The sequence below is a fragment of the Dipodomys merriami genome, unplaced genomic scaffold, assembly GCF_024711535.1.
Source record: "Dipodomys merriami isolate MVZ:Mamm:240054 unplaced genomic scaffold, mDipMer1.0.p SCAF_59, whole genome shotgun sequence".
Classification (NCBI taxonomy): domain Eukaryota; kingdom Metazoa; phylum Chordata; class Mammalia; order Rodentia; family Heteromyidae; genus Dipodomys; species Dipodomys merriami.
In genome coordinates, this window is record NW_027206168.1 from 1522823 (window position 1) to 1537439 (window position 14617).

General features: G+C 46.1%; 1 protein-coding gene across 2 annotated transcripts in view; it reads right to left on the minus strand.

The window, feature by feature from the left end:
* Positions 1-297: 297 nt before the first annotated feature.
* Pmp22 (peripheral myelin protein 22) overlaps positions 298-14617 on the minus strand; it is a 33284-nt gene continuing 18964 nt past the window's right edge. For both annotated transcript variants that reach the window (XM_070001409.1, XM_070001408.1), the window contains exons 4-5: positions 8129-8269; positions 298-1662 (exon numbers count right to left, since the gene is read on the minus strand). In XM_070001409.1, the coding sequence (XP_069857510.1) occupies positions 1499-1662; positions 8129-8269 (305 nt within the window). In that variant the 3' untranslated portion in view covers positions 298-1498. The remainder of the gene's footprint in view (positions 1663-8128; positions 8270-14617) is intronic.

Below are 14617 nucleotides of genomic sequence, written 5' to 3' on the forward strand. Positions count from 1 at the left end.
CGTCTAAAAACCCAGTTTCCATTCCAGAACAGAACATAAGGGAAAAGGTGGTACTCAACCCAGGTTTCCTCTATTCCATTTGCAGCTATGATGGCCAACTCTATCTCATTGGCAACCATGGTACCACGGGGCTGGATGTCTGAGGGCATCGTGGCACTCTACCCTTTAACACAGTTATGAGTCTGGTCTCTTAACATCATCTGTCAACCCAAATTACCACTTCCACCCAACTCATTTTCATCATCTCATCTGTGCCTTCACCCAGGTCCCACCAAAAAATAAACCAAGAGAGATCCGTGAGTTACTCTGATGTTTATTTCCATGCATCTTAGTCCACACAGTTGGTATAAAATCAGAAAAAGCAAAAGCAACAGCATATAAAGGTCTGGAGTCTTAGCATCACAAGGCACCGTATATACATCTACAGTTGGTGGCCAATAGAAATCATCGCCAGACAGTCCTTGAAGCTACAGAACATTCTAGACCCAGCCAAGCCTGGGAGCTCAAGGGTCCCAAGGGTCTAGACACTTGTCCTGATGCTCTGACCGCTAAGCAACATATGGAAGTGATCGAGGCTTTAAGATGTACTCATGATAGTAACAGAAGCAGCCTAGCTGGGTACAAAAGCAGTTATGAGTCATTTACACAATGCAGAATTCTGCACGTCCCCATTCTGCTTTTCTGTGGTAAGATGGTTAATTGAATTTCCAGTGAGTCGTTTAGAGGATTAGTGAGAATAAGGAATGGTAAATCCATAGCACCATTTCACAGATTTCTTGTCACCCACGACTTCTCATTTCAGATGTGTGACCGAGCTATTCTGCCTGGAAGGGCAAATATTCCAAAGCCACAAGCCGTGTTTCTGCCGAGGGCTCCAGTCTGAGCATTTGGTTGGGTGCTGAGGGCCCCACAATGAGATTTAGATCATGAATACCCTGTGCCCCGGGCCCTGATCCCTCCCATCCACCCACACACACATGATAAGGCTTTGGAAGGCCACTGGGGGTGAATCCCTCATACTTTGGTTGACTAATAGGGTGGAGTGGGAGGGAGGTATTTTCTTTTAGATGAAAGCCAGGGGAGGGGGTACGTTTATTTCTGGGCAAAAATAAGAGACTGGAAAAAAAAACGAAAACAATACTGAGCTTGATTACACTGTTAGGATGTAAAAGTTCCTTAGCTACATCTTTAGGGTTCAACACGAAGGCTGATGGTCAACACACAAAGCAAACAATACTATGTACATATATGTAAAAAGTGTTATAAATAGGTTTTATAAACCGTAGATATTATATACATCTTCAATCGACAGCAATGCCCTCCTCCCCCCCCCTTACCTTCTCAACTGTTTTAGGTTTGGTTTGGCTTTAAGTCGGGGTTTGGGGCTAGCTCGGATTTTGGTGGTTGGTTGTCGTTTCCTGATTTCCCTCCTTCCCTCTCTCCCTGCTCATGCTCAGAGCCTCCCAAGGACCCCTCGGGGCCCCTCCATGGAGGCACCTCATTCACGTTTCCGCAAGATCACGTAGATAACCCCACTGAGCAGGGCCAGCGGGAAGGCCACCCAGGCCAGGATGTAGGCAAAGCCGTAGGAGTAGTCAGTGTTGAGGTGCCATTCGGAGTGTCTCACTGTGTAGATGGAGGCCGCGCTCATCACACATAGACCTGGGGGAGAGGACAGCAACAGCGGGTGAGAAAGGTCTGGTGAGTCCTCCCTCCAGAGCATCCCCAGGGACAGCACGGGGCAGGAAGCATGTTTCTCACCGTGGAGAGAACCTGCTTCTGGGTTCAAATGCGAGGGGAGTCTGCTGAAAACGATGGGAAAAACAAAGCTACCTCCCACTTCCAAACTCCAGCCACCTAAACCGTGACCTTTGAGGGTCCTTGACAGGTTTTCTGCTCCATTCCATTCCATTTCTCTCCATTGCAATTTCACTATCGGTGATACCCAAACTATACAAGGTGGCCCATGAGTACTCAGACTGCAAGGTAGGCCTGCTTATCTCCTTCCCAAAAATGACTGGGCATGGAACTTTCTAGAAGCCGCTCTACAGATGGGCAGTGGCATGACCTGAAACCAATGGACACGGAACAACACTGTGCCATAACTGGAGGTTTAATATGGAAGAGACATTGGGCTCTGTGCAGACCACAGGGCCGGGGTGGGGGGCGGAGCTATGGTTCCCTTGGCAGTGTTACCCCAGGAAAGATGCCTGAAGCCCAAGACGGCTAGCAGGACATTAGTTCCACCGTGGGTCAGGGCCTCCCTGCTCCACCAAGGCTGCCCCTTGGTGTGGAAAGCGGAAAGGAAATCCACGTGACAGTCAGCGTCCCTCCACAGGGAGGGGTCTGGTGACATCAACAGCCCATTCTGGAACCACACACAAAGCCCAACTGTTCCCTCCTGAAAACAGGGTCTTTGAACCGCTCTGAGAGACTCTATTATACACCCAGAGGGCCGCGTGGGACGCGTGTGTTTCCAAAGCTGTCCATGCCTGGGCCACCTACATCTAACCTCACTGCTATTCAGGCTCCTGTCACATCAGACACTGCAACTTTGTTTGAACAAAGTACAGAAGTGGGACTGTGCCACAGCAGCGACCCTGATAGGATGGTACGTCTGTAACTCAGAACAGGGAGAGCTCCCACTCACCCGGCCCCCTTTGGAAAAAGCCACACAATAGTCTTAGAACAACGGTCGGATGGGATCCAGGACCTGCTGCTACCTACAGAAAATGGCCGGTGGATGGCTGTTTGGAGGAAAATAGCAATTTGAGCTGTTGGGAGATACTTCAGGCTAGACTTGAGGTCCAGCCATGCTCCCTAGCACTCACCTTTCTAAAGTACTCCTTACTTCTTAAGAAATATTGAAGGCTGGTTGGGGAAGGGATGGGGGGGGGAGTAACTTTGCTTAGAAGGAGCGCGCTTACCTAGCATGCTCAAGGTTCTAGGTTTCATCCCCAGCACCATCATAAAATTAAGAAAACTGGGGAGTCGTGGTACATACCTGTAATCCCAGCACTCAGGAGGCTGGGACAGGAAGAACTCAAGTGTAAGGCCAATCTGAACCAAATGGTGAGACCCCTTCTCTCCCCCAGTCTCACAAAACAGAATAAAGTAAAGTTGTCTCTTGAGCTACGTCTCACCTATTTGATGAAGACAGAACCTTAAGGAAAGTTCATAGTACTGACAAGAAGGCAGAAAGGGTAGGACAGGGCCAGTGGTGTGGGTCACCCTACCAGAACCTCAGAAAGGAATGAGTCTAAACTCCACTGTGATACACTCTGAGCTCAGATGCTCGCAAAGACCAAGAAAAGAAACACACTTTCTACCATTGTAAAGGGACGGATGTTTTGCAGGATGTGTTGTTGTTGCCTGTGAAACACAACACGTGCTCTCAAATGTAGGAGAGAAGGACTCAGTCTGAGGATCTTTTGCTTGCACCCCGACTCACATTTAATTAACTCTTAGACAACACAGCCATCCCCCAAAGCTGACTCCTCCTTGTTTGCGGCGACTCACTTTTTCAGCTAACAGCCAGAAGGGATGCATCATCAGGGTCCCTAAGGGACAGGCGAGGAGCTGGCATGCAGCCAAGTGTCCTACCACGCCCATAAATGAGAATCCCATGCTTTGGCAGTGACTGGGCCCCCTGAGCCTCGGAGTGCAGGTCAGATGTGTGCAGGGCCATAAGCCAGGGTAGGCAACACAAAGGTGGCTGGGTATTCAAGTTTCCAGCATGTAAGCCTGTCCCAGGAAGGCTGGGTCTACAGTAGGCCCCTGAACAGCCTCCTTAAGAGCCCTTTGCAAAAGAAGATGCTTTGTGACAGCAACATGGGCCTATGGGCCACAGGAGCCCAGAATCTTCTGAAAGCAGGTGGCTGACCAGTGGAGCTCTTGGTTGCTGGATTAGCTGTGTCTGTCTCACCCTCAATCACAGCCCTACCTTGCCACCACATCATTGTTCCTCCAGTTCAGACTGAGCCAGCCACATGATCACGTGTTTCATGGGGTTAGGGACTTCCTGACGACAAATCAAAAGGCATCCCCCTCTAGTTCAGTGCTTTTCAACCTTCATTGTCCCTCAGAATCAGTTGGGACACTTAAAAAAGTCCCACCTCTGGAAAACTCCCTTCAATAGCTGCTTCCCAGTCATTCTGGCATGTACCCAGGCTTGGGTGCTGTTTGGTGTAAACATGAAACTGTCCCCTTTGTGATTCTTCCAAATCTCCTTCCTGGAGGAGCTGTATTCTGATCCCATACCTGAGTTTGAGAGCCATGTCCCTGTTTTCCACAGGAGCTGCCCATCCCCAGACAGGAGTTATCTTTGCTCTTGGTAGGTTACACCAGAAGGAAACACATCAAGAAATTCATACAGTGTGTGTTTTCATTGATTTGGGTACTTAATACTGAGCAACTAGCTTCATGCCAGGCACAGAAGAAAATTCAATCGCCCACTGGATGCTAGATGATTGTGTTCTCAGGGAACAGGGCCAAATGTAAAAGTTACTAGGATTCAGGAGCAGAAGAAATAGAAGGAGATTTCTGAGTGAGTCTCATCTTCTGATTGAGACAGATCAATAGAGACAGAGATGCAGGGCTGTAGAACAAATGCATTTTCAGGAGAGGCTAATGACCCTCCCTGCTCTGAGCAAGTTGAAGATGATGGAAATCAGACACCACATTTAGGAGCCCTGCCCAGGAGTGAGTCACCCCAGACATCTTACTTCTGGTCATGTTCAGATAGGGGCCCAGTAATGCTGCAGGTGGTTCTCAGGAAGTCTCTACATCTTTACCTCTAAAGTGTCTAACTCTTACTTCTCAGTTTTAGTGGAAAGACCCAACAGCAAACAATCCAACTTAAATGAACGTTCTAGAAATCTGAAGACTCCAGGAGACCAATGCAGATCCTTTTGACCAGAATCAACAACTAATAGCAGCTGCTATTTGGCTTGGACATTTCCAACTCCAGATAACTTGTTGTTTAAATACGCATCACTCAGCTGACAAAACCATAACTGAAAATGAGGTCTCATGAGAGATAAGCAGCTAGATTTGTAAGGAGTAAGAGAGAAACAAGTCACGTGCCTTTACAGTCAGAGGTATTTGGGGGCATGAACCTAAAATGCTTGCATTGAGTTTAGAGAAGAATGTGGGAGTGAAACAAATATGACTTAGTACACAGAAAATCTCTGCATCTCAGAGTGCCTGGCTGAACTGAAATACCTTAGCACACAGTAGAGTTACATGTGTTGGGCTCAACGGTTCTCATCTCTGACCTTTCCAAGTTTTCCCCCAAAATTATGTCACTAAAAAAAGACATTTATAGGGCTGGGAAGGTGGCTCAGTGGTAGAGCGCTTGCCTTGCATGCATGAGGCCCTGGGTTCGATTCCTCAGCACCACATAAGCAAAAAGAAAAAAGCCGGCAGTGGTGCTGTGGCTCAAGTGGTCGAGCGCTAGCCTTGAGCTGAAGAGCTGAGGGACAGTGCCCAGGCCCAGAGTTCAGGCCCCACGACCAGATCCCCCCCCCCCAAAAAAAAGACATTCATAGATGGGCTGGGTGTGGAGGGACATGTTTATAGTCTTGGCTACTAAGGAGGCAGAGATGAGAGAATCTCAGTCCAAGGCTGGTCTCAGCCAAAAGCCAGAGTCCCTGCCTGAAAAAAACAAACAAAGCTAGAAATTGAAGGGCTTAGAGGTGGGTCTCAAGTGATCAAGTGATAGAGCACTTGCTTAGCAATCACAAGGGCCTCAGTTCAAATCCCAGTACCAACAACAACAACAAAAAAGACCTTTTCATAGAATTTAAAGCAGGAATATTTCAACAGAAATACTGGAGAGGAATATGCTGCCTGATCTGAAAGTCCCTTCCATGGTGACTTAGTTCTTCCCAGGTGATACTCTCAGCTTGAGTTGTTCTGATGGCACTGGCCCTACCATAAAGGAGTTCATCATGCTTGGAAACTTCAGAATGACAAATGCAACTGGAATTTAACATCCGTGGTAAGTCACAGGCATAAAAGATCATAGAAGGGACAGCATTTTTGTATTCCTTAAAACTCTGGTTAGATCCTGTATCTCTCCATATAAGAAGAGATCGCCACCTTATATTCAGCCTACATGATGCAGAAGGAAATGGACCCATTAGGTTCTGACCATCACCGACCCTCTCTTGCTTCTGTTTATTCATCAGAAAAATGATACACTTACACGGTTCAATAAAAATGCCTGGCGAATGCTAGATTTCTAGAGTGTTCATTTGAAATTGCTACTGGGTCTGAGGCATTAGAATGAGGGACTTGTACTTCGTTCCTTTCCTGGGACAACTCTACACAAACACTGACATGCTGTTTCTCCAACTATTAGAGAGATTAGAAGTGAGGAGACAACGGGAGTAGGGTGGCTGGAAGGAAGCCTTCGCACTGCTTCTGGCCCTGTTTCCACCGTATCCAACATCCACATAACCTCAGAGATCATGGCTCCTAAGCCTACTTTATCTTGAGGATACATGCGCTGCTATAACAGGTGCATGATTGCCATTTGATCAGCTATTCTCATTTTGTGTGTGTGTACCAGTACGGAGGCTTGAACTCAGGACCAAGATGCCGACCCTTAACTTTTATTTATTTATTTTTCATGGCTAGCAGTCTACCACTTGAACCATAGCTCTATTTATGGCTGCTGGTGGTTAATTGGAGATAAGTCCCACCAATTTTTCTCCTAGGCTGGCTTTGTGAGATCACCAATATTCCAGAGACACCATTGCTGGGTACAAGAAAAGCACAGCTATTCATCCAGAGACAATGCAGAGAAGTATTCAATTATTTTAATAGGCGGCAGGTATTCAATTATTTTAATAGCCAGGCATCTATGGCTCACACCTGTAATCCTAGCTACTCAGGAAACTGAGATCTGAGGATCGCAGATTTGAAGCCAGCCTAGGAGAAAAATTGGTGGGACTTATCTCCAATTAACCACCAGCAGCCATAAATGGAGCTATGGTTCAAGTGGTAGGCAACAACCTAGGAGAATCACTGGGTATGAACAAACCAGTGCAGCACATAGCCAAGCACGGTTGGGTTTCCAACTCTAAACCATGAGTCGTGAAATACAGTATTTAAGTATTTGGTGCCAAGGGTTCTATGGTGTATTCCCTTGTTCCAGGAATAGGGAGTTCTCCCTGGCTTCTAGAAAAAGTCATCACCACAGTCTATCTTTCCATGTACAGCAGCTCATCTGCCAAGGTCATGTGGACTGCTTGTAGCCCACCAATGGCTGCTTCTGAGCACAGGGCCATGGGCATTCTGACAATGGACTAAAACCTGAGATGCTACAACCTTTACCTGCACAGACAGCCAAGAGCAAGAACATGGCACAGTACCCAGATGTTGGGACATCTGGAGTTTGTAGTTGGTGAATTTAGACCCCCAGATCCACCATGATATCCACCCCTTTCTTTCCTCCAATAGCCTGCTGTCTCTGTCAACTGGGAGGCACCAGATAAAGAGTGAAGAGCCAACGACACAAGATGGCGACCAGTCTACAGTCAGCAGACAGACACTTCTAGAACTGTACACTCTGCCTGTAAAGAACCTGTTAGAGACAGTGTAGGGAAGAGCTAAAGGAGGCCTTTTGTGTGTTTGCAGGTGCTGTCACCCTCCCATTGTTGGCAAGAGTGGAACCAGCCTGGCATGCAGGAAGGGGGATGAAGTACAGAGACCAGAAGACACAAGAGGAACAAGAAGCCCAGGGGAATCTAGGGGAGAGGAGTGTGAGGATTTTTCTGACTTCATGAGCTCCTATAGGTAGAAGACACATGCTTGAGGAAAACCTGGTTAGCCTGGAGCACATTACAGGCAAACTTTCTACCCTGAAGCTAGATGGTTTCACAGGGCAGAACCATCCACAGGAACAATGGCTCCACTCCTCGTAATAATAAGTCTGGCTTGATGGGGACCTTCCATTCAGAAGGGCAAAGTCCCAAGTCCCAATATGCACGTGCATGCTCGCACAGGTGCATCGTACTTTATGCAAAGCATCCAAACAGTCAGACTTACAAACCCTCATGGTCCCTGGCCACATCCCTGGTGAGACCCAGCTTCTGTGAGGACTTTCCCTCACACAACTCACCGGCAAGGATTTGGAAGAATCCAGTGATGTAAAAGCGGCCTCCTTTGGCGAGGGTGAAGAGCTGGCAGAAGAAGACGAACAGGGATATGACGCTGTAGATGATAGACAGGACCATGGTGGCCTGGACAGACTGCAGCCATCCTGGGGGGAGAAGAGTGGCATTTGGTAAGGAAAACTGGCCAGGGCTAGGGGACGGCCTGCCATGAGGGACGTGGGGTCCAGGGAAGCCACAGATACCATTCTCACCGGAAGAGGAAGTCCTTTCTTGACAGAACTCAGGCAATTCGTTCTTGTTTCGTTTTGTGCTGGTAGAAGGCTTGAACTCAGGGCCTTGTGCTGTTGCTCAGCTTGTTTTTGCATCTGACTGATGCTCTATCACTTGAGTCACTCTTTCAGTCTAGGTTTATTTTGGCTGGTTTATTGGAGATACCGTCTCTCAGGTTTTTCTGTCCAGACTAGCTTTGAACCTTAACCCTCAGGTCTCATCCTCCTGAGTAGATAGGATGATCCGCGTGAGCCACCAGCACCTGGCTTTCCTTGGTCAGTCTTAACCCTGGCGTTTGGCCTCAGTATAGAGCTGCTTTTGATCAGTCAAATCATCTCATCTGGTCATGGTTAACACATTCTCACCTTGGGCCAAGCCCAGCCCTCCTTCAAATCTCCATGCTTCTAACTGAAATTCAGGCCAGGGAAGAAAGCCTCCAGTTCACAGTCTGCTGCAAACTAATGTCATCTCAGGAGAAATGGAGGAGGAAATAATATGAGGAGCATACACTAGGGAGAAAACCATGCTGCAATTGACTTACCTACTCTCTCTATGGAATAGCAACTAGTGGAGGAAGGATTCTGTTCTCTCACAATCACATTGAGCATGGTGGTATACGCCTGTAATACTAGCAATGGAGAAGAAGCTCGAGAATAATGGGTTCAAGGCTAATTTGAGCTATGTAGCAAGACTCTGTCTCAAAAAAGAAAGTCAAAAACAAAAAAAAAAAGGTCACATCCATGAAGTGGAGCTGTGGCTCAAGAGGTAGTGCACCAGCCTTTAGGATAAAAGACAAAGAAGCCAGGCACCAAGGTTCATGCCTGTAATCCTTGCTACTCAGGAGGCTGAGATCTGAGAACTGTGGCTCAAAACCAGCCCAGGCAGAAAAGTCCTGAGACCCTTGTCTCCAATTAATCACCAAAAAAAAGCTGGTAGTAGAGCTGTGGTTCAAGTGGGAGAGTGCTAGCCATGTGCAAAAAAAAAAAAACTCAGGAACAGTGCCCAGGCCCTGAGTTCAAGCCCCAGGACTGGTAACTCTGAGCCAACAAGATGTCTCAAGTGAAAAACTCTACAACACAAATCACTTTCATGCCCACAACTATTAAACACGATGTATAAAATTATCTTGAGGCCATGTGTAGAAGGTGCAAATATATTAAAAGCTCAGTTTCTGTAATCCCACTTACTCAAGAGGCTACAATCTGAGGATCAAGCCCAAGCAGAAAAGTCTGTGAAACATCATCTCCAAGTAACCAGCAAAAAACTGAACTGGAAGTGTTGCTCAAGTGACAGAAAAGCTGAGTGAAAGCTCAAGGCTGAAGTTCAAGCCCTAGTACCAACAAAAAAGAAAGACAGCTGGACATCAGTGGCTCACACCTGTAATCCTAGCTACTCAGGAGGCTGAGATCTGAGAATCACAGTACAAAGCCAGCCTGGGCAGGAGAGTCCGTGAGACTCTTATCTCCAATTAACCACTGGAAAACTAGAAGTGGCACTGTGGCTCAAGTGGTAGATCACTGGCCTTGAGCTGAAGAGCTCAGGGATGACAAATAAACAAACAAATAAATAAGATTTGGGTCTCATCCCTACAATAATTCATCTATACTACAAATTTTCTAAAATCTGAAATGAAAATAGTGCGATTCTCTCTGGCTGGTTCATGATGCACTGGGATAGGGGACAGGCAGGACTGGTGGAGAGGATGAAAACCCTAGATTTCTCTCTCTATTTCTAAGATCCCTACCTTTTTTTGTGCCAGTCCTGGGGTTTGAACTCAGGGTTGGGCACTGTCCTTGAGCATTTAGTGTTTGTTTTCTCCTCAAGCCTCGCTACTAACTTTTATTGTTTTTTGTTGTTTCTGGTGGCTAATTGGAGATAAATGTCTCCATGTATTTTCCTGCATTGGCTGGCTTTGAACCTCGATCCTCAGATCTCAGTCTCCTGAGTAGTTAAGATTACAGGCATGAGCTACCAGCACCCCACTTTATGAGCCACATTATTAGCGTGAGCTACTACTGTATTACAGAGAGCAAACCAATTTTACATATATAATATACATGAAGTGCCTTAGAGCTAATAATATCCTTAAATCTTTCAATCTGTGTGTGTGTGTGTGTGTGTGTGTGTGTGTGTGTGTGTGTATGTGTGTGTGTGTGTGTGTGTGTGTGTGTGTTAGTACTGGAGCTTGAATTCAGGGCCTCTCACTTTCACATGGCTTTTTCACTCAAGGCTGGTGCTCTACCACTTCAGCCACACCTCCATGTCTGGCTTTTTTGCTGGCTAATTGGAAATAAGCAGATTTGTCTGCCTGGAATGGCTTCAAACCATAATCCTCAGATCTCAGCTTGAGTAGCTAGGATTATAGGTGTGAGCCACCAGGGCCAGGCTACTAAATTGTTCTTGAAACTTCTTTTGCTAGGACTGTAAGTCTCACCCTCTTTATGGTCATGTGATGCTGCCCTAAGCTGTTTATCAAATGAGACCAGCAGAAAAAAAATTTAATTTCAATTTTTAAAAAAATTTGAAAAAAATGGATAAAACTACAGTGATAGTGGATGTCGACTTTCTTCTTTAAATATCAGAAATCCAAAACAAAGTATCTAGGTTATTCATACAACAAGATTTGGAAATTCAGTCCAAAAGATATACTGAAAAATAAGGCCTGAATTACAATACCCTAAGTTACTTTCATGTCCATACAGAGCTATTTCAGAAAATGTCCCTATGTTAGACAAAAAAAAAAAAATCTCCAATCTCAACAGTAGAAATGATATAGGTACAACATACAATTAAAGGCAGTCAGAACTTAGATACTGAAAGCAAGGTAGCACAATAAATTTGAATGTTTAAAGTATTTAGAGGAAACCGTGGATAAAGAAATCAAGATGAAACATAAACAGTTTTGGGGCAAGGACAGATACCAAGAGTCCTACATGTCAAACCCCTGGGCTATAGCCAAAGCCGTTCTCAGAGAGAACTTTTATGCATTGATGAGAAAATGTCATTATTTCTGAACAACAGGTAGAATTATTTGATAGTATGTATGTTGTATTGGGTATTACAAGTCATCTAGAGATGGTTTAAAGTACCCAGGAAAGTCTGCACAGGTTATATGTGAATGCTGTACTGTCTAATATAGGGCACTTGAGCTCACCTGAGATTTTGGTATAGAGAGAACAGGAAGCAATTCCCCTCCCCCTCCACACACACACACACACACACACACACACACACAATAAAGGACCACTGTCTGTGAACTATTTGAACATTTAAAAGCAATTTATGAGAGTACAAGGAAAAAAAAAAAGACTGGCAGTCAATAATACATGAAGCTTGTAAAACTCCCTAAAGCAGGACTGGCTTTGACAGGCCCAGAAGAAAGGGATCTCTTTCCATCCAATGTCCTCAGCCGGAAGCCACCTGCCAGCCACTAGGGCAGAACACAGACATGCCCAGGAGGAGCTGGCCACCATGCTGGCTGGAGATTCACAGCTCAAAGGGGAGCTGTGCTGATTCCTATGCTCATCATCTACCTGACATGGCTCCCCAGCCAGAATATCCCTGACAAGTGAGCGGGGCAGCTGAAAGTCAGAGTAGACAGACACCACGCATTCGGAGAAGAACAAGCACGGGGTCCCATCGGGGAACAGGCTCTGAAGCCAGGGTGTGCAAAAGGTAGGCCCAACAACTCTGCGCATGCACTCCTCTTAGGACAGCCTGAACATGCGCACATGCTTTTGTTGTGACCAACTTGAGTGTGCGCTCTGCTTAGAGTTCTGTTGCCTATTTCACCTGCTTAATTTGCTCTTTGCTTCGTTTTTTCACCCTGAATTCCTCTTCTCCAACGTGAGGTACTAATGCATCTTACAGAGTTGTGACAACCAAACTGAAGACTTGCTAGAAAAGCTCTGTTAAAACAACGATGGAAAAGCCGGGGATGTAGCTCAGTAGCAGAGAGTGTACCTAGTACCCTGCATGCATGAAGCCATAGGTTCGATCCTCACCATTGCAGGGGGAAAAACAAAACAAAAAAATGAGTGCAAAGAAAACCCCTTATAAGGGTGAGGAATGTGGAGGGGGTAAAGGAAAGAAGCATTTATAGGCTGTTTGGAGATGCCATTTCTGGGGTAACCCCATCCAGGCCACACAAAATAATCACATCATGGAGATCCCAGGTGACACAGACCAGGTAATTCCCTCACTCACCAGAGCACTGAAATGAATTTTGATACAACCTTGGTGTCAATTCATATCTACTACCCAGCACTCAGAAGAGTCAGAGGGTAGGAGAGGATCTATACAGAAACAAACCATCTCCAAAGAGTTAGCTGGTAAATATTGTAGGCTCTGGAGGTTGTAGCTACTACTTTTCTCTACCTGTGTAAAACAAAGTCAGCCAAAGCTGATATTTAAATCAATGGGCTTAGCCTTATCCTTCCAATAGAACCTTCTTTACCAACTCAAATTGTGGGATATATCGGGCCTGCAGGCTACAATTTTTGCCAACCTTTGCTACAGCAAAACAAGTTGGATGCACAGGAAATTAGGAAGGAAGGATGGCTTCGTCACCCTGTAGGGCTGGGGATTGGACCCAGGATCTCTATCATTTGAATCATACCCTTTTGACTGGGTTGGCGTTGGACTACACTTCCTCTGTAGTTTGGATTAAGAGACATGTGCTACCACAGACACTTTTGAGATAAGGTCTCCATATGACTTATGCTCAGGCTGGCCTCAAAACTCCAATTTCCTGTCTCTGCCTCCTAAGTGGCCAGAAATGATGCTGAAAGTGGAAAGAAACCAAATTGGCTATTGGTTGCCAACCCGTTTGGTATAGATCATATACAGAACCAGTCTTATATAGATGAATATAGATCAACATAGATGAAATGCACTGCAAGGCCAACATTCCAAGTGGCAAATCTGCAAGCCCCAGGGCAGCTTGCTCGGTCCTCCACAAGTCACCAAGCCTGCATGCGTGTAACTGAGCCCCTGCTGAGGACCTTCTAATCCTCCTCAGACCTGGCTCCAGCACAAACTGGACATCTGGTAAATATCTGTGCCCTAAGCCAATCCCTGACCTTATGTCTGAGCCCTGGAATGAACAACCCTGAGGCTCATGGCAGACTTGCTGTTCCCATGAGACTGTCAACTCCAGGTGCTGCTGATGGCTTTCAGATGCAGGCTATGGCTGTGCAGGTCCAGGCTTCCCATCCAAAGATAAGGGGAAATTGGAGTTGCATTATGTTTAAAGCTCCCTTTAAGGTCAGGTCCCTAGCCAGGGGCAGCTGGGCAGTGAAGGAAATAACACCTGCTCTCTCTGTGCATTCTTAGGCCAGGGTCTAAGTCTGGGAAGCTCAGAAAACACAAACCATTCATCTAGTTTCTTTCTTTCTTTCTTTCTTTCTTTCTTTCTTTCTTTCTTTCTTTCTTTCTTTCTTTCTCTATTTCTCTCTCTCTCGCTCTCTTCCTTTCTTTCTTTCTCCTTCCTTCTTTTCTGTTGTTGTCAGATATGGGGCTTGAACTCAGGGCCTGAGCACTGTTCCTGAGCTTTTTCGATCAAAGCTACAGCTCTACCACTTGAGCCACAGAACCACTTGTGTTTGTTTATTTGTTTTTTCTTGGTGGTTAACTGGAGATAAGAGTCTCATGGACTGGACTTGCCAGCCTGGGCTGGCTTTGAACTGTGATCCTCACATCTCAGCCTCCTAAGTAGTTAGGATTACAGGTGTGAGGCACCAGCGTCTGACTTCTTTCTTTCATTGCTAGCATTCCTCCCTCTCTTTCTGACCTCTAGTCTTGCTGGGAAAATTGGACTCAAATCTGACTCAGGAAAACAGGTTGTGTTTCAAAGGAAAGAAAGGTTGATTAGAAGGCAGAATGTGATGAAGAAGGCTATAAGAGGGGTGATCCCAAAGGGAAGAGTCAGTGTCTTTCCATTTGCATAGTGCTAGGCTATTTTCAAAATCACATGATACTCCTACACACTGGGAGACTGGGAGGCCCAGCCAACACACTGCCATCACACAAAAACTGCTCTCTTCCTCATGAATGTCATTCCAGAAATAGCTAAATTTCCAAGAGGTCTCCATCTTAAGCAATGTCCTTCAACTTCACCCTCCAGCCCAAAAGGCCCAGGGCCCGTGTAGGCTATTATTATTTTGGTAGTACTGGGATTTGAACTCAGGGTCTTTCACTTGCAAAGCAGGTGCTGAACCACCTGA